At 33.8% G+C, this 25,963-nt stretch overlaps 1 protein-coding gene across 2 annotated transcripts in view; it reads left to right on the forward strand.

Annotated features, from left to right (window-relative positions):
- Positions 1-25,803, forward strand: part of CFAP69 (cilia and flagella associated protein 69) — a 54,596-nt gene extending 28,793 nt beyond the window's left edge. The window contains exons 10-24 of one of the 2 annotated variants that reach the window (XM_027573486.2): positions 738-786; positions 884-1,005; positions 3,163-3,379; positions 5,893-6,057; positions 7,885-8,003; positions 9,710-9,828; positions 13,627-13,708; positions 16,594-16,786; positions 18,936-19,073; positions 19,561-19,637; positions 20,961-21,158; positions 23,041-23,127; positions 24,450-24,554; positions 24,876-24,995; positions 25,435-25,803. In XM_027573486.2, the coding sequence (XP_027429287.1) occupies positions 738-786; positions 884-1,005; positions 3,163-3,379; positions 5,893-6,057; positions 7,885-8,003; positions 9,710-9,828; positions 13,627-13,708; positions 16,594-16,786; positions 18,936-19,073; positions 19,561-19,637; positions 20,961-21,158; positions 23,041-23,127; positions 24,450-24,554; positions 24,876-24,995; positions 25,435-25,464 (1,821 nt within the window). In that variant the 3' untranslated portion in view covers positions 25,465-25,803. Of the gene's footprint in view, positions 1-737; positions 787-883; positions 1,006-3,162; positions 3,380-5,892; positions 6,058-7,884; positions 8,004-9,709; positions 9,829-13,626; positions 13,709-16,593; positions 16,787-18,935; positions 19,074-19,560; positions 19,638-20,960; positions 21,159-23,040; positions 23,128-24,449; positions 24,555-24,875 lie in introns of both variants that reach the window. The other variant, XM_027573485.2, reaches the window with a different exon arrangement.
- Positions 25,804-25,963: the final 160 nt, after the last annotated feature.

The following is a 25,963-nucleotide window of genomic DNA, read 5'->3' on the forward strand; positions in this document are numbered from 1 at the left end:
TGTTTGGGTAAACCCATGTTTCTTTGGAAGCCCCTGGTTTCCAGTTAGTTAATAAATTCTCATTAGCATCCTTGCAAACATTCAGGTGAGTTTTATGAGTCAAATAACATCTTCACATTTAAAGAAGACATATGGATCCTAAAGCAGTAGCACCATAACACTGCAAGCTCAAAAGCCTAGGGGTCTGCCCCTGTAAACTCTCCCTAATTAAATAAAAGTCCAATTAGGATATCCCTGGCAGGAATAGGTTCTCTCATGCTGAAATGTTTGGAATTCTGGTTATTCTTCAGGGCTTTTCATGTTAAGTAGGAACTGTTATGTTATCTCTTGACAAAACTTTTCACATGAGAGTGGTTGGGGTCAAGGTGGGAAGGGGGGGTTATTTAGGAAGAAAAGCTGTCGAAAATATCTTTCACCCTTATTTTGTCACTTAGAGGTATAGATAATGAATTAGATAAGTAATTTGTAGTCTTAATACATTTTGGGTAATTACCAAATTTTAAACAGCATCTTATAAGATATTCGTAGAATACTGTAAAAATACTTCTTAGAACCAACAGTTTATATTAATTACAAGTTTATTGGGCTATATGTTTCCTGCTTTCATCCCTTTCTATTATTAGTACTTTATAAATTCAAATGAATGACAAGGGGAATCTGATAAAGATAAATATTAGGTAAATTTGGCATCTGTAATTTCCATCTAATTAAACTATCCTTCTGTGTATTTATATTAGGAATGTGGCTTTACCAAGGATTTGATACTATTTGCAACTTTTAATGAAGGTAAAAACCATAAAACTTTCAACCTATAATTATCTTGATGAGTCTTATACATTATTTTAGCTTTTACTTTATCTTATTTTTTTTCCCGCTCTCACAGTTAAAAGTCAAAATCCTTTGGTAAAAGGTCTTAAGCTTTCTAATTCCTATGAAGATTTTGAATTGAAGAAATTGCTATTCAATATAATTGTGATCTTATGTAAAGATTTACCTACTATACAGGTAAAAAATAACTAAAGTGTCTCACTTTGTAGTATAACTTTTTTAAAGTCATGATGACAATTCTTTCATTAACCCATACGTTTACCATAGAAAGTAACTCTTATTGGCCAGAATTTCATCTTCTCAAAATTTCTTTTGCTTATCTGTTAATAAACAGTGAATTCACCAAATTTAAACCACATAAACAAAAAAAGGCAGGAGAATCTTAGAGAATTTTTTATGTATTTAGATCTCCTGAATAAGAAAACATAAAATGAAAAAAAATCCATATAGGCCCATCCAGCCTAATAGTCTACCTCTGACCATATTATGGTTAAGGCTTTAGTCAGGCGGAATGTAGTGCTGTCATTTTTCAGCAATGTGATCCTGAATAGGCTGTTTAGTTTCTGTAAATCCCAGATATCTTTTTTTTTTTAAGATTTTGTTTATTTATTTGAGAGAGAGAGAGCACAAGCAGGGAGAGCAGCAGGCCAAGAGAGAGGGAGAAGCCGGCTCCCTGCTGAGCAGGGAGCCCTGGGATCATGACCTGAGCTGAAGGCAGATGCTTAACCAACTGAGCCACCCAGGTCCCCCAATCCCAGATATCTTAATTTCAAAATGAGGATAACACCTATCTCATGGAATTATTATGAGAGTTAAAGGAGCTCAGAATTTTTTTGGTAATACCACTTTGAGGAACACACACATATATATGCACTAAAATATGATCAGAGAAGAAAAAAATTGTCTTTACAGTTACAACTTTATTATTTACATCAAAAATATATACTCTATAGAATCTAAATGTATTTTCGGAAATGCCAAATAGAATATCATTACATAAAATATGGTTTTATTAGTACAGTGAAGTATTATATAACTATTAAAATCTCTATGGAGACAAAATGTACACACCACAGTTTATAAACCACTTTAGTTGACAACAGAGTCAAATGGCATAAAGACTATGGTGAGCTTCTTAAAGCACTATGTGAGAGGTGGAATCAACTAATTTTTTTTTATGTCATATGTTTGTGGCCCAGTAATTGTAGTGATGATGAATATGTGTACTGTTATTTGTAGTTCATGGAGTATTTTGAAAACATTTCCACTTAACATTTATAGTAATGCTAGAACTAGCTGTTGTTCTTATTCCTGCTTTCTCAATTCTAAATCTTGTGTTCATTCCCAGTGGACTAGTAGAAAATTTAGAGAAGTTCATAGATGTTATTGTGAAAAAGTCTTTATAAAATAATGCCAAATGAAAAGAAAATTGAATAGAAGATGGCACATTGTCTGCTGCTATCTTGTGAACCATATGTAAGCATCAATCAGAATCAGCCATAATATTAACTACATTGTCATATTATAATAGCTATGCATTTTTCTGTTTTATTGAAATCATGGATTCAGTACAATTTTAAAATTCTAGGCATGTAATTATAAATATGGCTTGTGACCTGAGTGGCATTGGTTGACTAGAATATTTGTATAAGTTCTGTTGCAAGTGCTTAAAAATTAGCCACAGATGGGGCGCCCGCGTGGCTCAGTCGTTAAGCGTCTGCCTTCTGCTCAGGTCATAATCCCAGGGTCCTGGGATCGAGCCCTGCATGAGGCTCCCTGCTCACCGGGAAGCTTGCTTCTCCCTCTCCCACTCCCACTGCCCCTGCTTGTGTTCCCTCTCTTGCTGTGTCTCTCTCTCTCTGTCAAATAAATAAATAAAATCTTTGAAAAAAATAAAATAAAAAAATTAGCCACAGTCATTATTTTGGAAAAATTGATATTTTTATAGTATAAAGTCTGTGAAATGTTTCTTTTTCAAAAACTGAAGGGAAGAGAGAAATGCCAGCAGTTTATTTGCCCCAAATTTTCTGCTCTTGTGGTTTGATCATAAGCAGGAGTTAAATTATATATATAAGCATAGACAAAAAAATTAACACTTATTTATATTATTGTTAGCTAGAGAGTGCATATCTGAGATAAGGGGATCATAGCCCACTGGTTGTTGTTTTTGGTTTTGTTTTGTTTTGTTTTTGGTACTTACTGTAGGTTGGGATCTTTAGGAAGGAAATTTTTAAAAATTCCTAATAAAACATCACACTGGAAATCTTTAATTTTCTTAGATTAAAGTTGTTTTAATTATGTTTCTAACAAAGTGCTTTTTGCCCTTCCTTATAGCTATTAATTGATGGCAAAGTTATCTTGGCTTTGTTTACCTATGTTAAAAAGCCTGAGAAACACAAAATAGTTGAATGGTCTGCGGCACAGTATGAAGAATTACAACTGCATGCAATTGTCACTTTGTCATCAGTGGCTCCTTTATTAACAGAAGAGTATATGTTGTGTCAGGGTAATGCTCAAGTCCTTGCATTTCTAGAATGGTGTGAGAGTGAAGGTGAGTGATACCTGTCAAAATTCTAATTTACATATTTCAATTTAACTCTCAATATATGCATAGAAAAAATAAAATTAAAGAAAAGAGAAATAAAAATATAGATCTGATTTCCCTTTGATTTTCATGTGTTTACATGTTGTTTTAAAAAAATCTGAGATTTGATTTAAGGTTAGACACATTAGTAATTATCGTAACTATAACTGATGCATACCTCTCAGTAAAAGAAATCATTCATATAACCTGATTTAAATTTTTGTATCATTAGGCTTATCCAACATTTATACTAAGTCCTGGAAATATTTTAATTATTCATTCAACAAATGTTTGTTGAATGCCTACTAGGTACTAGATTGTTTTAGCTGCTAAAGATACATTTATATTCAAAATAAATAAAATCCCTACCTTCATGGAGCTTAAAATCCCCAGCCAGAAGTAATGATTCCACATGCAGTCTACCAAATTAGCAGACTACCAATTTGTACAAATACTTTATTTCAATTCTCATCATTCTTAGGAAATAAGAAAGACTTTCTTTTTAAAAAAATGTTTATAAGGGAGATACTGCATTTTTTTTTCTGGTAGTTATTTTGCTTTGGAAATAATTTTATATGATACATTTTCAGTAGATCAAGAAAATCATATATCCATGAGGAAGGAAAAAATTATAGCTGATTTTTTTTATTCTCTAGTTTCTAATATGCAGAATTACTAAATTTATTCTTGTTAAGTTGCTGTGCATTAAATAAAACAATTATTCTGTCTATCCTTTATATCATTTATGTCTGCAAAAGAGGAAATGCTGCCTAACATGGGGAAGACTGATAGCTAACAATTATTGAGTACCTACTGTGTGGTAGGACTTAAACACCTTATAAGTATTAACTCATTTAGTCCTAACAAATCCAGAGGTTGAAGGTACCATTACTATCCCTGTTGGTCCGATGGGTAGAACTCAATCAGAAAAGTTAAATAACATGTTCTTGGTCACACAGGAAGTGTCAGATCCAGGGTTTAGTACAGGCAGTCTAGCTCTAGAACCTACATTTTTAACCCATACACAATACTCAGAACAGTGTTTTTAAATTTTTTTTAGCTTTAAACATAAAAGAACCTTTGAAAGAATGTATATTTTTTGTAAAAAAGAAAGGAGAACTTGCCTTGCTGTTTATCAAGACCTACCATAAAGCTATAATAATTTAAACTGTATGGTACTAAACAAGGAATAGACCAATGAAATAGAATATGTGGGAGGCTGGCATTAACAAAGATGTTATTGCCTTCAATGAAAATAAAAATTCGGTTCTTTCACCTTGTTAAAAAAGATCAAGTGCAAAATGAATTAAATCCTAAATATGAAAAGTTAAACTGTAAAAATCTTAGAAGAAAACATGGGAAAATATCTTTATGATAACAGGGTAGGAAAAGACTTTGAAAAACCAGAAGAACTTAAACTATACAGAAGATTAATGCATTTAATAATGTAAAATTTAGAAATGCTGTATGACTAAATGTGAATAAAATAACAACCTCAAATTGAGAGAATACATTTTCCACCCCTGTGACTAATAAAGGATTAGAAGCCAGGCTCATAAAGAACTCAAAAAAGAAAATAATTCTGCAAAGAAGTAGACAAAGAATAGAGACTGCCAAGTCACAGACAAAATTTCAAATTTAAATTAACATTAAAAGATGTTCAGCCTTATCGGTAATCAGAGAAACACAAATTAAGATAATAATGAACTGTCATTTCCCATTTAACAGATTGGGAAAATCTTTTAGTCTTGTACATTGTGTCCATATAACCACTTTGAGAAGCAATTTAGGAACTTTAGTGAAATTCAGTCTGGGTGTACTCTATATAATTCTGGTGTCACATGGCAAAACCTTTCTCAGTGGGAATAAGAGGACATGAACCAGAATGCTCATTGTGGCAGTTTGTCCTAGTGAATGGATAAACGTGATTTATTTATAAAATGATTGCCAAGGGGCGCCTGGGTGGTTCAGTCGGTTAAGCATCGGACTCTTAATTTCGGCTCAGGTCATGGTCTCAGGGTTGTGAGATTGAGCCCCACATGAGGCTCCACGCTGGGCGGGAAGCCTGCTTAAGATTCTCTCTCCCTCCCTCTCTGCCCATCCACCACTCTCTCTCTCTCTCTCTAAAACAAATAAAATGAATGCTGAAAGCAATTAAATGATTTAGATCTGCTTGTGACAATGTAAATACTTTAAAAAGCATAATATTTAGTAATAGTAGCAAGTTACAAAAGATACAATATGACACATTTGAGTAAACTTTTAAAGCATATTTCTATTCTGGGAATAGGAGAAGGGGAAAGGATAATATTTATTCCTCTAAAAAAAAAAAAAAACTAAAGCAAGTATGACAAAATTTTAACATCTGCTTAAACTTAAGGGTAGATATAGACGGTATCTGATATATTCTGTTTTATTTGAAATGTTTTTGCTTTAAATTTCTTGATGTAACGTATTAAATTATTAATATTTCTCCACAGATTCTTTCTTCAGCCATGGTAATAGTTTTCATGGTACAGGTGGCCGTGGCAACAAGTTTGCCCAGATGCGTTACAGTTTAAGACTCTTGAGAGCCATGGTCTACCTTGAGGATGAGACTATAAACAGTGATCTTTGTGAAAAGGGAGCAATTCAGCAACTTATAGGTAAAACATGTTTGTGTACTTATGAAAGTAGAATACTTATAAATTAGAGGTTTTGTTTAAAATGCTTTTTACAAATTTATTTTATCATTCTAGCTAAGAAACTCCTGAATATTCTCTTGATTTTTGTTTCATATTGTTGCTATAAATCAGTTTGTCATTACTAAAACATGATCACTCATTCTGTAAACATCTGTTTACTCCAGATACTATTTCATTTAGGATTATCTTTTTTTTTTTAATGGGCTACTGTTATCTTCATTTTTCTAGTAATAAGATGACCACTTTTTGGCCAGGCTTTTGAAGTCATTTAAAAGAGGATAACATTACAGTGCATCTGACATACCAGAACACTAGTATGCTGGGATACACAGAAATGTACACAGGAGATTCTTTTCTGTTATGATATAGCAGAATATCCTTGATTTTCAGTTTAGAATTGACTATAGAGAATCACCTTATCCCCAAAATACATACATGTGAGCTCAGAATAAAATTCAGAACCCGAAACAAAAGCTTTTTACCTTTGTTAATTAAGAAATAAATAGTCTTGAAAACAAGTAATATGAGATATAATATGTCTAGTCAGGAGCCAAGCTAGGAAGAGTTTTAAATAGCATCCTCTTTCGATGTGGGGAGCCATTAGTGGTTTTGATCAGGGAAGTTATATGTATAGTGCTGTTTTAGGAAAAGGAATCTGGAAGAAATTATCAGATGACTTGGAACAGAACAAGGAGAGGGTAAAGGCAGGGAGCTAAAGGATACTGAAATATGAAGGAAATAATTCAAAACATAGCATGTGTTACAGACAACAGAGAAACTGGCAAGCCTGCACTCACGTAGGAAGGAAAATGAGATCACCTAGAAAGGAGAAGCAGACCTGTGGCCAACCAGGTTGGATTCCTAGATGTTCCTAATAAAGGAGAATAGGCCAATCTGTTCCTGGCATGCTCCTGAACTGAGCCTCCAGCATGCTCAACTAGCTCTGCTAGGGACTGATCCTGCACCTGTCATGCATCCTAACAGGACCAAGAATCATCCCTTCAGGGCCAGGAAATAAGTTGTGATTTCCCTGTCCCTCTTACTTTGGAACATAAGTCCACCCCTTCCTGGTAGGGCCAAGGACCCCTTTAATAGAGAAGCAGTGATTTTTGTTCCTCATTTAAAGCTTAAAGGAAAATTCCTTTTTGAGGCAAAATTTTATTGTGACTGTCATTCCATCAGTGTAAGTGGCTATTTTCCAGTCTTTCTAAATTTTGATTAGAAGCAGGGGAGATATTTCAAAGGACATGGGAATACTGCTACTTAAAGTTATTGAAGATACCTCCAGGTAAGCATAAGGAGAGAATGCAGAAAGAAGTAACAGGAAGAGAAAACATACTTAGAGAGGTCTTCTACCTTTGCCTAAATTGACCCTGTTAACCATGAGGAGATGAGCCAGTTGTGATGAGGCATTTTGGTCATATATTTGCAAAGGCACTCATCTCTGCCTCATGACACTGCATATTTCTATAAACAGTTCTGTTTTTCTGTTTGTTGTGCAAAGTACCAGGTTGTTAGGGCATCTTTTAATAACACTCCATTAATTCTGTACTAGAAATGCTATATATATGGGGCTACTGATTGTATTCAGAGCTCAAAGAATCCACTTATCATCTTCTGTCTACAGCTTCTATATAACTGTGCAATTAAAATAGCTCCTTTTAAAATAGTTTCTCTAACTGAAATTTTATAAGAGATTTTTTTAAGAAGGGATTTCAAAACAGTAATTGATCAAAATAAAAATACAATGTCCAATAAGTTTACATTCTTTCAATTTTTTCACACCAGGAGTTTTTAAAAATACAATAAGCAAGGCTAATGACAAAGAAGAAGCCATTGTTTTGGAAATTCAGTCTGATATATTACTTATCTTATCTGGTCTTTGTGAACATCATATTCCTAGGAAGGTATGTATGCCTGTGAATCGAAGTTTTGTTCAGATCTTCCAATCCAGATGAACTGTTTCTTGGTGTCCATAAATGTTGGTGTTTTTTTAATCTTGTGAGGATTTAATTTAGTATTCTTTTTTATAAGGAGAGTATAATTATATACAATAAAGTATATATAAAGTGTAAATTTGATAGGTTTTGATGAATGTATACACCCATTTAACCAATACCTCAATTAAAACAGAGATGATTGTTATTCTCTTTGAAATTATTTCATGCCCCTTAGTAGCCATCCCCCTATTTGCCTTCAGGTGACCACTATTCTGATTTCTGTCCCCATAAATTAGTATTGCCTATTCTTTTACTTTATATGAATGGAATCACATTCATATAAATGTGCTTTATATGAATCACAGATAAATGTGATTTACTCTTTTATATCTGGTCCTGTCATCATATTTCTCAAATATATCCACATTATTGCAAGTATTAGCAGTTCATTCCTTTTTATTGCTGAATAGTATTTCATTGTTTGAATATACCCAATTTTTTTTTCTCCATTCCCCTATTGATAAACACTTAGGTTGTATCCATTTGGGACTATTATGTAAAAACCTTCAGTGGAACATTTTTGTAGTAGTCTTTCTGTGTACCTAATGCTTCCATTTCTCCTAGGTAAATATCTGGGAGTGCAATTAATGTTCATAAAGTAGGTATATGTTTTTAAGAAACTGGCAAACAGTTCTTCCAAAGTGGCTATCACATTATAAATGCTGTTTTGAGTTTAAATTGGATTCAGGGTGATGGGTATGTGATGAGCACTGAGTGTTGTATATAAGGGATGAATCACTAAATTTTACACCTGAAACTAATATTACACTGTATGTTAACTAGCTGGAATTTAAATAAAAACTTAAAGAAAAAAATTGGGTTCATACGTAGAACTAAAACTTAGAAAAAAGAGTTTAATTCCCTTTGATCTTTTAAATTTTGTAACAAACTGAGTCTCTAAGATTAATAACTTAAATAGCAAAAGACAGAATTGGAAAGATAAAAATTTTAAATTATGAAGTTTCCAATAGAGGGATTCTAGTGAGAGGCAACAAGAACAGTGAATGCATACCAGCTCTGAGCTTTGATGCAATTTTTTCTTATATTCTGCCACCCTGTGCCTTTGTTCTTCTGGAAAAATACTCATAGTCTTGCTTACTGGGTACCAGAACTGAACAACAAAACAATGAGAAAGGTAATTGGTAAGCAACAAATAATAAGTGGTAATAACTCAATATAAATTATTAAAGATTTTAACTACCATTTAAATGTTTATTTCTCTCTTGGGAGTATTAAAAAGTCTTCCATGATAGAATTTTAGCCTCTTAAATTAGTTTTTGCTATCTAGTATTCATCTGACAGGATACTAGACTACATTATAATGCAGAAGAAAATCATGGGGCAAGCTTATGGTTCACTTTTTTTAAAAAGAGGGAAAAAACAAAAAATAGAAAGGGACATTAAGCTGACATATTGATTGATGCCATTTCTAAAAATGATTAGCTTTATAATAATTTGCCTTAAATTCCTGAGAATGAGTGCAAATTTGAAAAAAAAATATTTGTATAAAACTAACAATGTTCTGTTTTTCTGGTATAAAAAGTTTTAGGGGACAGGATGAAACAGGAAAGAATTAGATTATTTCATAAAATAATTTTAAATAAATCTCTCAGGAAATTTTTGGAACTGAAGGAGTGGATATAATTCTTCGTGTAATGAAAACAGACCCCACAAAGTTACAGACTGGATTAGGCTATAATGTACTTCTTTTTAGTACATTGGACAGCATTTGGTGAGTATTACTGTACCCTAGTTAGAACCTCAATACAAGAAAATTACTTCTATGGTATTTGTTGGCTTAAGGTCTGATTTTTTTTTCCTGATAGATTTAAGATTTCTATCTAATTTTGAAAAACTACACAAATTTGTATGAAGTAAAGCCTAGAAAAATTAAAACTGTAGATTGAATAGAAATAAAATTAATCCTAGTATGCATGATAGAGAAGGGAAAATTTTGGTGCTATAATTTCTTCATGGTGTTGGACTTAGATCAGTTAAAATGTATTTCTGTACCATAATTTAAGCTTCAGTAAAAGTTTGCTTAATTCATAAAAAAAGGTTCTTCCCTCAAAACCACACCAGAAAGATAACTCTTCCAATACCTTTTTCAATAGTCCAGAAATGACACTTACCAATGTCCTTTGGAAAGTAATCTTGTCCATAGCTCATTTATAAAACCATTCTTGTATCTAAATTTAAATCCTTGTTTTTATTATTTGAACCCATTCTATTTTGGCCTCGTCTGGGAAAACACAAGCATCTACTCTTATACAGTGTTCTTATACCTGAAGACAGTTGAATTCCTCATTCATCTCCTCTTCAAAGAGCTGAAAACCTATTGATTAGGTATTTCCTAAGCAATATTTTTTCTCAAACTTTTTAGCATTCCTAAAGGGCAAAAAATAAATCATACATATATACATACACACATACTGCTTTTCTTAACATTAATTTATAAAATTTTGTCTTGGACAAAATTACTTGGGTTTCATGTATCATTAACACTTAACACATTTCTTTTGTCCTATTTGGGTGGGATTCATAAAAGCCACACTGCAACATATTTGGGGGGAAAAATAATGACTATGGACCTAACAGGCATATGCAGAATATTCCACTCAATATCAGCAGAATACACATTCTTTTTAAGTGCTATGTTATTGTGCTTTATATTAAGAAATATATATTTGGTCCATTCCTAGTACAAAGCTCCTAAAACTTTTGTCATTTCCTAACCATTAAGAGCAATGAGAACATCTTTTGTTACAGTATTTGGTCTTTTATTCTCAGTTCCTTTATTAGCTTCAGAGTAATAACTATGAAGGTAGTGTCTTTTTTTATTCATAACAAGCCCCTTTCAGCCACATCTGAGTTTATGTTAATGAGGTAATTTTTTAAAAGATTTTATTTATTTGTTTATTAGAGAGAGACAGAGCATGAGTGGGGGGCAGTGCAGAGGGAGAGGGATAAGCATAAAGAAGAATGGGGGTGCCTGGGTGGCTCAGCTGGTTAAGTGTTAGACTCTTGGTTTTAGCTCAGGTCATGATCTCATGGGTCCTGAGATCAGCCTCATGTAGGGCTCCTTGCTCAGTGGGGAGTCTGTTCTCCCTCTGCCCCTCCCCCCAAAATAAATAAATAAACATAAAAAAAAGAATGATTCAAATAAACAACCTAACTTTAAACCTAAAGTAACTAGCAAATGAAAAATAAACTAAGTCCAAAGTTAGCAAAATAAAGGAAATAATAAAGATTAAAACAGAAATAAATGAGGGAATAGAAAAAAAATGGTTTGTTTTAAAAAGACATCAAAGTCTACAAGCCATTAGCTAGACTAAGAGAAGGAAAAAGACTCAAAATTATGTTAAATGAAATAAATGAAATAGAACACATCACAACAGATGCCACAGAAATAAAAAAGATCATAATGGATTACTGTGAACAACTATATGCCAACAAATTGGACAATAGAGAATAAATAGATTCCTAGAAACATACAATCAAGATTGAATCAAGAAGCAATAGAAAGCCCAAACAAACCAATTACAATAAGGAGATTGAATCAGTAATCAAAAACCTCCCAACAAAAAAGCCCAGGACCCAATAGCTTCACAGGTGAATTTTACCAAACATTTAAAGAATTAATACCGATCCTTCTTAAACTTTTCCAAAATATAGAAAAGGGAACACTTCCAAATTCATTTTATGAGGCCAGTCCTGAGGAACATGTAAGCAAAAATCCTATAGGAAATATTAGCAAACCAAATTCAACAACACATTAAAAGGATCATACACCCCATGACCAAGTGGGATTTATCCCTGGGATGCAAGAATTGTTCAATATAAGCAAATCAATGTGATATACCACATTAACAGAACGAAGGACAAAAATCACATAATCATCTCAGTAGTTGCAGAAAAAAGCATTTGACAAAATTCAACAGCCTTTCATGATAAAAACTCTCAACAAATTAAGTAGAGAAGAAACAAACACAGTAAATGTCATAGATGAAAATTCCACATCTAACATCACACTCAATGGTAAAAAGCTAAAAGCTTTTCCTCTAAGATCTCTAACAAGGCAAAAGTGCCCACTCTCACCATTTCTACTCAGTACTATAAGTCCTAGCCAGAGCAATTAGGCAAGAAAAAGAAATAAAAGGCATCCAAATCAGAAAAGAAGTAAAATCATCTCTGTTTGCAGATGACAGGATCTTTTATGTAGAAAGCCCTAAAGACGCCACCAAAAAAACTGTTAGAATAAATGAATTCAATAAAGTTGCAAGATACAAAATCAAATACAAAAATCAGTTGGCGGGGAGATGAACCATGAGAGACTATGGACTCTGAAAAACAAACAGGGTTCTAGAGGGGAAGGGGGTGGGACAATGGGTTAGCCTGGTGATGGGTATTAAAGAGGGCATGTTCTGCGTGGAGCACTGGGTGTTATACGCAAACAATGAATCATGGAACACTACATCAAAACTAATGATGTAATGTATGGTGATTAACATAACATAATAATAAAAAAAATCAGTTGCATTTCTAGACACATTTCTATTCACACTATTATGAACTGTGCAAAAAGAAAATTAAGAAAACAATCACACTTGCAATAGAACCAAAAAGAATAAAGTACTTAGGAAGAAATGTAACCAAGGAAGTGAAAACCTTATGCAGTGAAAACTGTAAAACACTGATAAAAGACATTAAAGCAGACACAAATAAATGGAAGGATATCCTGTGTTCTTGGACTGGAATAATTAATATTGCTTAAATGTCATACTAGCCAAAGTGATGTACAGCTTCATGCAATCCCTATTAAATCCTAAAGATATTTTTTTACAGAAATAGAAAAACAATGCTAAGATTCCTATGGAACCACTAATCATCAGGGAAATGCAAACCAAAGCCACAGTGAGTTATCACCTTATACCTGATGGAATGATTATTATTAAAAAAAAAAAGATATGTGTTGGTGAGGTTGTGGAGAAAAGAGAACTCTTGATTTTGGTGGGAATGCAAATTGTGCAGCCACTGTGGAAAACAGTATGGAGATTCCTCAAAAAAATTAAAAATAGAATTACCATATAATCCAACAATCCCACTTCTGGGTATATATCCAAAAGAATTGAAATCAGGATCTTGAAGAAATAGCTGCACTCCCATGTTCACTGCAGCATTATTCACAATAGTCAAGATATGGAAACAACCCAAATGTCCATCAACAGATGAATGGATAAAGAAAGAAAATATGGTATATACATATAATGGAATATTACTCAGCCTTAAAAAAGAAGAAAATCCTACCATTTATAACATGGATGGACCTGGAAGACACTACACTAAGTGAAATAAGTCAGTCACGGAAGACTATCTCTTTTTTTTTCTGTCTAAATGTGAGACAGAAGACTATCTCTTATACATTATTTCTGTTACATGAGGCATCTAAGACACTCGAAAATATAGAAGTAGACAATAGTATAGAGACAGTAGGATCCTTGTTAAGTGAGTAACTTCCTTTTTATTTAAGGTGCTGTATTTTGGGGTGTTATCCCTCAGAAGATTACTTTCTTGAAAAGGAAGGCATTTTTCTCCTTTTGGACTTACTGGCAGTAAGTATGATTGTTAATAATTGTAAACAAACAAACAAATAAATAAATAAATGTTTTTATTAACTCTTTCCAAAACTAAGTACCACAGAACACTATTCTATAATTAAATATGCCCACAAATTGTTTAAATGTTTGTTTTAAAAAACAAAATCTCACTTGGAGATCCATAATTTGCATTGGCATAATAAAGGCTCTGAAAATTCCTCCTGTGACGAAACCTATTTACTTAGGTCAGCACTCCCAAACACCTAACAGCAGATAGTTTGTTTTATGGGATTTTTCCCAACCACCTTTAAAGAAATAGTTTGTGAAATGCTAGACAACATCAAAACCCATAAGCATTATTAATAACGTCTAGCTTCTTCTCTTAGTATTAAAAGTTAAGGGCCACATTAGACAAAGGAGTAAAGATCAGCATTTTTAAAGAACTGAATAGTTTGTAGGTAATGTGAAGAATCGAGTGTGTCTTAGATCATTTTACAGAATGAGCAGGAATGAGTATATTAAGTTTGCCAGAAAAGACAGTTGCTATTCCAACACCAACAAAGAATGGCAATGACGCTCAATTATCCTCAAAGTAATTCCCTACTGGCCTCAATTCTAAGTAGGTCAAGATGTCAAGATGATGTGGGAGGAAAAGTGTAATTTGGTTTCAATAAAACTTTGAGAGAAAAAAAAAAACTTTGAGAGATATTCTCATGTAGAGTCCTACCTATGTCACTGCCTTGACTGCCACCATTCATGATTTTATTAACAGAATAACCACGGGGCACCTGGGTGGCTCAGTCGGTTAAGCGTCTGCCTTCAGCTTAGGTCGTGATCTCAGGGTCCTGAGATGGAGCCCCGCATCGAGCTCCCTGCTCAGCAGAGAGCCTGCTTCTCCCTCTGCCCCTCCCCCTTCTCATGATCTCTCTCTCTCTTTTTCTCAAATAAATTAAAATAAAATCTTAAAAAAGAAAACAAACCAGAATAACAAACCTACTTGGATTTAGCAAAGGTACTAAAGTTATCTGTGTCCCTTCATCTATCTGAAAGAAAATTAGTTGGCATTACATATAGGAGAGCAAACTCATTAGATATAAAACATTACAAACAAAAAATAAATAAATAATAATAACCCATTTTGATAAACAGGAGTGAGTCATAACCAGAAGCCCTTGGAAGGTTCAGAAAATTGGACATAATACAGAAAGATATATGTGTGGCTTTACTAAATGATCTATATCTCACCATGTTTCTCTGATAAGAGTACAAATATGCCCAGAGACCCGTGGTGATTTGTCAGGAAATTCTCAAAGTCAGAGAATTAATTTGGCACGTCTTCCTAGAATCTTGTTTTTAGTTAAAGACTAGGAAATGGGGAGTTATATTAAACATGTATATTCTAAATAGTTAAATTCTATGTGAATATTTAAGGTTATATAAAAGACTTCAAAGACATTTCTCACTTGTGTTCACTCTCCTTCACCACTAGGGTTTCTCTGATGGAAAGGCATAAAGAAGACTGGTAGGAGAAGCCATATAGCACAGTGGTTATGAGCATAGGCTGCAATCAGTCTGACTGAGGCCTCCAATGCTTGTTAGCTGGGTAACTTGGACAAGTATTTAACATCTGTTATATGTTTCTTCATCTGTAAAACAGAGATAACAACAGTATCTATCCCCTGCACTGCTAGGAGAATTCTAAGAGTGACTGTGCATGTGCACATATGCACACACACACACATATATATATATATATCACACACATATATACAGTATTTGGAATAGTTCCTGGCACATATTTTTGCCATTTAAGTGTTTTCTATTTTTATGAATATAATTATTAGATTGTGCTTAAGGTGGATTAAACCAATTAAATTAATTACAGATTACAAATATTATTTAATGAAGTTTTTTTTAATCAACTCCAACCCTTGAAATTTGCCTTTTTCTCCTGAAAGTGAAGTATAGGAATAAAAAACCCAATTGAGGCTCTGTTTAATACAATCTGCTAAAATATTTATTCAGTGTGCAATGATAATAATTGCTAATAATGTTAAATATTATTTAGAGCTTTCTATGTGCCAGGCAGTCTTGTATAATTCATCATAATAACTCTCTAAAGCAGGTAATATTATCCTTCACTTTATAAAAGAGGAAACTGATAATGTTTGCAGTTAAAACAACAGGTTACAGGTTTCCTGTGCTATATTCTATTAGTGGTATACTATGAGTTAATCAACAAAAAATATTCCAGACACAAATTATTACTGTGTGGAGAATATAACTCTAGATGGACTTTTCTATACCTAAATTTTGGTTTGCTGAAAGCTAGTAGCAAAACAAAGGAAATATGCTTGATAATTTTTCTTAAATGCTTACTTTGCAAAATACAAAATTACATCTCATTTTGATTTTTTTTCAAATGTGACTGCCACTTGCAGTTACCATCAGTTATTTTCTTAGTTACAAGGTTGTAGTCATTATGAGTCTTTACCAACCTTAATAAAGCATGTAAATTGGAAAGATCCTATAATTAGAGTGAACTATGTATAGTACTGTTTACCTGCTCCACTTAAAATGAACATCTTCACTTATTTTTATAATCTCTCTTTTTCTGGACTGAACCAAATCAATTAAATTTTTGGTCATGACATATTTATGACTATATCAGAATTATATTGAATCTTTTTCTTTTTATCCTTTCTAACTCTTAATGTCTGAAAACATACTTTTTAATGAGATTGTCCCAAGTCATACTTAAGTAGAGTGTGAATTTTTTAAGGGAGTCATTTAGAAGAAAGTTACTGGTTAATAAAAGTGTTTCTTAGGGTTTTTTTTTTTAAGGCAATAATTCTTAAAATTTATTGCAACTCTTTTCCTTTTCCATTTCCTTGCAAAAGTTGAACCAAAAAAAATTCTGTAATCTAATACTTGGAATAATGGTTGAATTTTGTGATAATCCCAAAACTGCGGCTCATGTCAATGCTTGGCGAGGAAAGAAAGACCAGACAGCTGCTAGTCTTTTAATTAAATTGTGGAGAAAGGAAGAAAAAGAACTGGGAGTAAAACGGGATAAACATGGGATGATCATTGGTAAGTGTATTTATAACTGTTAGTAGTAGAAATTAGATGCATATTTTTAATTGAGATATAATTGACATATAACATTGCACTAGTTTTAGGCATACAATATAACGATTTGATATATGTACATATTACAAAATGATTACCACAATAAGTTTAGTTAGCATCCATCACCACACAGTTACAATTTTTTTTCTTGTGATCTAACTTTTAAAATCTACTTTTTCTTTTTTTTAAAGATTTTATTTATTTGACAGAGAGAGACACAGCGAGAGAGGGAACACAAGCAGGGGGAGTGGGAGAGGGAGAAGCAGGCTCTCCGCTGAGCAGGGAGCCCGATGCGGGGCTCGATCTCAGGAATCTGGGATCACGACCTGAGCCGAAGGCAGATGCTTAACAACTGAGCCACCCAGGCGCCCCTAAAATCTACTTTCTTAGCAACTTTCAAATGTACAATAAAGTACTGTTAACTGTAGTCACCACCCTGTTCATTATATCCCCAGGACTTATTCATCATTCACCCATATTTTTTTTAAAGATTTTTATTTACTTATTGAGAGAGAGAGAGTGATAGAGAGCATGAGAGGGAAGAGGGTCAGAGGGAGAAGCAGACTCCCTGCTGAGCAGGGAGCCCGATGTGAGACTCGATCCCGGGACTCCAGGATCATGACCTGAGCCGAGGGCAATCGCTTAAACAACTGAGCCACCCAGGCGCCCCCACCCATATTTTTAAAAAGAGATCTTTAAAAGATACTAGGGAAGTATGAGGACTTCCACCCCTTTGTTTAAAGTTCTTTTCACAAGAGTTTGTAGAACTTGCTATCAAATTCTGAATGAATGGAAGAAAACTAAGTAAATTAGTAGCAGGTTCATATTTTTATAAAATATTTCAGGAAGTGATATTATATTGTTTAACTCAAAAAAAAACAAAAAACAAAAAACCTAACATCATGTCCTAAAGAAGTTCGTTGAGTTACTTGCTTTTACAAATAGATTCAGTAATGTTTCATCTACCAATTAAATTAGGGATGTAAATAGAGTGCCTGAAAACAATTTTTATAGTATTTTGTACATTTCTGTTGATTCATATTCATGAAGCAAGTTTACTTTTTATATAAAAGAAGAAATTGTTTTCTTTCTTTTTTTTAAAGATTTTATTTATTGGGGCACCTGGGTGGCTCAGTCGTTAAGCGTCTGCCTTGAGCTTCCGGTGATGGTCCCAGGGTCCTGGGATCGAGCCCCGCATCGGGATCCCTGTTCTGTGGGAAGCCTGCTTCTCCCTCTCCCACTCCCCCTGCTTGTGTTCCTTCTCTCGCTGTGTCTCTCTGTGTCAAATAAATAAATAAAATCTTTAAAAATAAAATAGAGATTTTATTTACTTATCTGGGAGGGGGAGAAAGAGAGAGAGCGCGCACAAGCAGGCGGAGGGGCAGAGGGAGAGGGAGAAACAGACTCATCGCTGAGCAGGGAGCCCCATGTGGGGCTCGATCCCAGGACCCTGGGATCATGACCTGAGCCAAAGGCAGATACTTAACCAACTGAGCCACCCAGGAGCCTCAGAAGAAATTGTTTTCTAAGTAAAAATAAATCAAATGTTCATAAATTTTAATTACCAGCAATCTACAATGCTAGAGTACATTTTCTAAGCCTCTTAAGTTTCTTTTCATCTAAACTGTTAATATTGTTAATTTTTAAATGAAAATACTCCCCCTTTAACTTCTGATTTCTATTTCTATTTATTATTTCCGAGTTTTGATCTGTAACATCATAAATTTTTTTTTTATATTTATAGCATAATATATAGAACTCAAAAGCAAAGGAGATTACAAATTTGTTAAACTGACATTATTCATCATTCATCATCATTCATATTTGGATCTCAAAATTAGAAAAGTTATTTACATAAGAGTTTCACTTTTTAAAAAGTTATTTTGTAAAATTTCCATATTTTATGTATAATTAAAATGAAAGCTTTAAGTTTTGCCACAGAATGAGGAATAACTGATTACTAATGCTTTCAAAAGAATAACCATATACAATGTACTATTTTATTCTAATATTTTTATATATTCTATGTCTGGACTAAAATTTCAAAATTAGATATTAATTTACTACATTTTTATCTGTCCTTTCTGTTTTCATGATATGCAACGATTAGATACAAAGAAACCTCTATTTACCAGTTTCCAAGAAGAGCAAAAACTCATGCCATTGCCTGCAAACTGCCCGACTCTTGCAGTTATGGATGTTGCCGAGAATATCAGAGCAAAAATTTATGCTGTGCTGGGCAAACTGGGTAAGAAGCTACTTGTCAAATTCTCAAGAGACTCTGTTTTGCTGAGTTTGCAAGGTGATTTTGCTTTGGAGTCTTTTCAAACATGATGATAAAAAGTCCCTTTATACAGATAAGTGTGTGTTCCATTGTTACCCCAATGCCCAAGCTATGCCCTTGATCAATTAAAATCAGAATCTCTGGGTTTGGGGCCCAGGCATCAGCATCCTTCAAAGCTCCCCAGGCAGTTCCAGGATTAAAGGTGGTTAGTTTAGATGATTAGGCTTAAACATTAGAATTCTGAAATACCTGAGTTTTTAAAGTCCTTGCTTCCTATTAAGGAAAAAAGTTGTCAAACACTCTTCAGCAAGCCAGAGGCTCACAGAACTAACTTTTTCATAATCAAGATGAAATAAAAACTAACTCTTGGCATTAGTTTTTATGATAGATACATACATTTTGGAATCACTTGCTTTGTTACAGTAATTCTTTCTTTATAAACTTTGTTTAGATTTTGAAAATTTACCTGGCCTATCTGCTGAAGATTTTGTCACTCTTTGTATCATACATAGATACCTTGATTTTAAAGTGAGTACCTTCTTAATAATCTATTAAACTCTAATATGACAAAAAAAATCAAATGGGAAATAAAAGATCTATTCATAGTTGTAAGCAATCATCCATGTACTATATAGTTTTTATTTTCCATTTTGCATCTGGTACTGTTCAAGAAACCTACAATTGATTGGGTATCTTCCATAGGATATGATTTTATCTTACTATTAGTTTACAAAAGGAGATGGATGTTACTGACAGAACTATTCAGAAGCTTAACAGAATTTTTAAAAAATATAGTTTCTTCTCTTTAGAGAGCATTAGGAACTATAGTTAAATGAATTATTGCTTATTAACAAATTATTAATATTTATTAAAGATTATTTTATCCTTAATTTATATGATGATCAAATATCAGTTAAAGGATATTAGGTTTCTCACCCTGTTGGTTATATTTTTATTGGCAAATGAATACTTTTGAAGTTTCAGCAAAGTCTTTTTAAGTACATTCTCTTCTGATATTAGTACTATGTATTTGAATGTTATAAATGAATAAGTCTCTATTTTCAAATGAAAACAAAGCTCAGTTTCATCCCAGGCCTGGATATATAAATTTTTCTATAAATATAAGCATACTCAAGCACATTAATTTACAGACAACCAAGAATATGAGATGGAGCTGTGAGTATGATGAAACCATGGAGTTAAGAGCTTGAGATTCAGTTCCTTTCTGAGCTAGAAGGTAAGGGGCAGGGGACAGTGCTCTGGAACCCCAGTTATCCCCATGTTAATTGCCCTACAAGTTCAGCTTGACCTAACTTTGATTTATTTTTTAAAAGCATTCCTATTCTTTTTTTTATTTGTTTTTAATTTTTTTAAGTAGGCTCCATACCCAATGTGGGGCTCTAACTCATGACCCCAAGATCAAGAGTTGCATGCTCTATGGACTGAGCTACCCAGGCACCCCCTCAACCTAGCTATTAATACAGGGCTTTTGGGAGGAATCCATCAGTAGTTCAAAAGGATATAACTAAAGCAGCGGTTTCTGCAGCTGTGAGAACGGTGTGACTATAAACCAGAGGGCAGTGACAATGGTAGTGAACTAAACCTAGGTAGTAGAGCCTCATCCACGCATACCTCATCATTGTAAAACATTTGAGAAATTACTTCCGAATACTCAACTGTAACTGGTGCCGCAAATCATTCCCAGTGCACTTATTCCCATGTAGGAAGATGGGGAGAGGTGGTTCAGTAAGTGTTAACTTTGGAACAACCACCCAAATAAAGGATTACCCAAAATTACATCATTTATTTTTGGTTAATTTAACTTTTTAAACTTAAACTTTGTTATAACAGATTGGAGAAATATGGAATGAAATATGTGAAGAAATAAAATTAGAAAAATTAAGACCAGTCAATACAGATAAAAAAATTTTGGAAGTTATTACAACAGCATCAGAAAATATTGGAAAGATGGTTGCTTCTCTTCAAAGTGAGATGATTGAAAGCCAAGCAAACCAAGATGTGCAAAATGAACAGAAAGTATATACAAAAGTAAGTCACATATACCATTAAGGCAGGAAATAATAATTTCAATAAACAAGCTTACCATAGGATATATTTGCCTTACCTGTGAATGTTCCAGCACTTAGAGTTATATTGTAGTTTTTCTTACAATTATTTTCAGTGTTTCTGTGCAATTTTTAAAGAAACCATGGAATTAACAGCCTGAGATTCAATTACTATCTTCAGTATGGGTTTGTGGCATTATGATTTGATTTCTGTAGGCTTACATTTTAAAAAGTAAACAGATACGTGGAGCTCCTGGGTGGCTCAGTCGGTCAAGCGTCTGCCTTCGCCTCAGGTCATGATGGGGTCCTGGGATTGAGCCCCGTGTCAGGCTCCCTGCTCAGTGGAGAGCCAATTTCTCCCTCTCCCTCTGCCCCTCCCCTCTGTTAATGCTCTCTCTCTCTCAAATAAATAAATAAAATCTTTAAAAAAAAAAGTTAACAGACACCTGAGACACCTTTTTTGAAATGTCAGAGTTCCAAAATTGTGGTCTATTTAAGTGTATATGTTTAGCAAATTCTATCTGACCGTGTATCTCTGTGACTATATATGTATAACCTCACTGAGAAAGTTGACCCTCCATCCCTCATTCTGTGATAGGTCCTTACTGGTATGCCAACCATAGGCATATTGATAAAAGCTTCAATCTTCACTTCAGTGCCATAAAACTTACAATGAATGTTCTATCTATAGATCCAGAGGTAAGCTGGTCTCTAACTTTAACTAATCAGGAAAAAGCCTGCCAGGAAAATATAAGCCATTTTCCTAAAGCTTTGTGTTCAGTCGGAAACTGAACACAACAGAAGTTTTTGAGCAAATGGGTCTTTTAAGTGGCTCTAGCTTGTCCCCCAAATACAAAGACAATGCAGATTCCCCATTTCGGCTTGGTGACCCTTTATGATTACAATAAAATGTTTAAAACTCTTTAAGGTGATTTCCAAAGTGTTTTCTATTGCCTGATCTTTCACATAGTCTATTAAATGTTTATATCTACAGCCTAGTAGGAATTCTGTCTGCGTCCATCTGTGAATTCCACTCCATCTTAGACACCAATTTGCTTGAAAGTTTTATTTAAGAGTTTTTATTGCATAGATGCTGCCATTTAAGTAATTTATTTGTTTTCAAGTGGGATAGCCCTATTGGAAGTTCTGCCTCATTAGTCTGTTGAACGGCAGAATGTCTGCTGTGTGGACGAGCTATTGTTGATTTGTTGGTTTTCGTTGATTTGTATGGCTTTGACCCCACTTATTTTTAAGCAGTTGTTTAATTAAATACTCTTAGGTTCATAATCTATATTTAATAACATATTATTTACTAACCAAGGGCATGTGTTCTCTGATTATATATTTAGAGAACTATATAGTCTTTGCAGTTTGTTAGCGGTTATCTCCCTAGACTGCATCACCACAACCAACTCAGCACTCTCACAAAACTGCTTATCTTAAACTGCTACAGTCATAAATTAGTAGTTTTACCAATATAACCTTCCATAAACTATTATCAGTGGCAGCAGGAATCTCTTTATTTTCTCCTGTGAATTTGCTGTTGGGTCATTTATATAGCTTGTTCTGGATTATAATCTGTCTTCACAAGTGATAATCACAAAGCAATCAGTCTTGCTGAGAATGATTATTGTTATTTTTATTTTTAATATTTTCATAACAACAGTTTTACATCACATTTAATGGAGCGCAGTTCAAATCTTAGCCACATAATGCAGGAAGGATTTTACTCTAATCCTTTTGCTAGTCAGCCCTAAAATTAACATTGGTAAAATCTAGGTCTTCCTTCAAAATAAGGGCTTTAAAAACGCCCTTTGTTATCCTTTCATAGGAACTAGAACCCTTAATTATCTTTCTCATTTCAGATACAAGCCACACACAAGCAAAGAGAATTGGCTAATAAATCATGGGAAAATTTCTTGGCCAGAACATCAAATGCTAAAACTTTAAAGGTAGGATTTTAAAAATATTGTGGTATCCCCAACAAATAGACAATTCTGACAGGAAGATTTTTTCAGGAATAAATATTCAGTCACCTTTTCTGCTGACCTTTCTATAGAATACCAACACTGTTAGATCCTTATAAGTAATGTAGGATGATAACTATGCATTTTTGTAGTTTCAGAAGATGCTACTTTGAGTTTTTTTGCTCTAGCAGTGGGAAGCAAGGGTGATGTTCCTGGCTTGCCTAAAGGAGATGATCATTAGCCAGGAATAAGCAGGAGAAATGTGCTCCTACTTTCCACTTTGTGTCATTGATCATTTCTGTAAGAAGCAGAGTGAAGAACAGAAAAAACAACTGTCTGGGTTACCCTCTCCCCCAAGGGTATTTCCCCTCTGTGACCACCAAAAGAAACATTATATTAACACTTAAATGAGAACTGGGGATAAGCATCCCTTTGGGAAAAGGTGATAAGCTGCTTGAGGAATAAGCTGGAAACTCATCTACAAATTTTATAATGTTGATTGTTCACTAGAAATATGTGAGAAGCACCATGTATTTTCAAAACCTCATTGCTTTTCCCACTTTTTCCACTAATAATTTGGATATGTTTTTATGTAATGTTACAATTCTTTGGCTAGATATGAAATTGTTGAATGTTAAATTAGTCCATGAAAACAGTGAAACCACATTAAGGTAGTGAAACCAAAGTTAAGAACAAAAGCTCACTTGAGGTACTGTGTCTCCCCCTTCTCACTAAAAATTCTTCCCATCTCTGCTTAAAAAATATCCTCACAACTGCCTGTACTTTGAAGGAATAACTAATGAAAATCAGCCATTCCATGCAGATTGTTACCGCAAATTTTACATGTTCTAAACGTGCCTCAACTACTGAGTTTGAACCAAAGTGCAACAAATTATACAATTTATATTACTCTGAAAATAATTAAGTGTTCTGAATTAGTATTTATGCAAAATATTTTGAAAACATGTATCACCCGAGGTAAATTTAGTAATTTTATTAAATTATGGGCTAAAATGTGATTTCCATAGGACCTGCTTTATTCCTTAGTCATATATGAGTGATACCTCTGGAAATCTCAGTAATGTTCTCAGGTGACTGGTGTCTTCTGCAATGTATAAAAGATGTAACTTACTAATAACTATCTTCATAGCCTAAGTGAGTAAGTACAGGTTACAGTGCTACTTAATAAACAGTTCAAGTAGAAATCGGGCACAATTAAATGTACTTCACATGCTTCATTGCAAGTATGATAGTTAATGCTTTAATAGCAATTCATATTACTTTCTTTCTAATTTAAAAATCTTCAGAAAGCAAAAAGACTTCAGGAAAAAGCTATAGAATCCTCTAGATATGGTGAGCATCCACCAAACGCAATATTTCACAGGACAGATATTAAAGGCCTTAACACAACGGTAAGTTTTTTTGTTTGTTTTGCTTCATAATTTTTCTTAGTAGATACTGAATTTAGTCTCCATAGAATGTTATTTCCATGGGGGTTTTTCCTCATATTTCTTCTTTTTCTTTGGTCAAATTTCACATAGTTAAGCCATATTTATATCCAACATACCTTTACTCTCACCCAGTTCTGGTTTAGACCCGATCAGCCCTCCAGGATTCCCAAGAAACAGCTATAAGTTTGTATCTTTTCTAAAGTCAGCTGAAGGATGAATGGGTTTTTCTCTTATTGAAAAATTTTGTCAATGAACTCTTATATATACCTTTTGCTTTGTCAGGTGCCTTCCGGTCTGGTAGTAACAGTGGAAAGCACTCCTGCCCGATTATTGGGAGGACCTCTGGCTGATACAGATATTGCTCTTAAAAAACTGCCTATTCGAGGAGGAGCCCTACAAAAGGTGAAAGCAGTGAAAACTGTGAATGAGTCAAAGAAGAGTGTTCCTACATAAAATAATCTACAGACATTTTGAAAAAAAGTTTGCTTATAATTTTTTAGTTATATATATCTTTATAAACATAAAGCAAATAATTTAGTAAAATACTATGAAAAAATATAAGTAAGCACATGTAATTTGTTTGTATGGAAAATATCTACCTATAGCATCAGAAGAGTTGTCTTTAATTTCTTTGGATAGATCACTAATTCCCTTAACTGAAATTGTAAAACATGCTGTGTCAGTTCAACTCCTTTGGTTGCATGTGAACTACTCCATCTGGTTTAAGCCAATAAAAACTTTTACAGGCTCTGTAGCCATCAAATGTAGGAGTAATTAAGACTGCAGGCATTGTTGGATCTAGGGACTGAAATTCTGTGAGTAGGATCTTCTCCTTCCCTAGCAGTTCCTGGATTATATTCTCCCGAGTTGATACCCAGTAGAGAAGAATACATGCCTGTTTTTCAACAGTCTGCAACTGCCTCTGCATCTTGGGACCCTTGATTGGCCACATGCCCACTGCTGAGCCATTCACCATGACTTTGGCCAGATCTGGGTAATGCCTAGTCCCAGAACCAAAAGTAGGCCAACTCCAACCAAAATATATGGATGGAGCGGGGAATCAGGATATTGTTATCCTACGTATATATAAATACCGGGCAGCAAAAACATTTGCAACAAATTTGTTGGTCAAAGTAAAATAAGTTATCTCTGTTATAAAAAGTAAATATCAGTCATCAGCTAAACAATAAAAATAAAAAATAAAAATATAGACGGCTTTACTCTTAATATATAAATATGCGAAGCAAACTCTAAAGCTACTACTTTTCTTCTTTAATGGGGAAGGGAAGGGGAGAGTGAGGAAATGTTTTCCCTCCTTTGGTGGTGAAGGTGTTTTGCCAAAAAATAGGAGATAGATGCCTTAATGCTGG

This window comes from Zalophus californianus, chromosome 12 (assembly GCF_009762305.2).
Source record: "Zalophus californianus isolate mZalCal1 chromosome 12, mZalCal1.pri.v2, whole genome shotgun sequence".
Taxonomy (NCBI): domain Eukaryota; kingdom Metazoa; phylum Chordata; class Mammalia; order Carnivora; family Otariidae; genus Zalophus; species Zalophus californianus.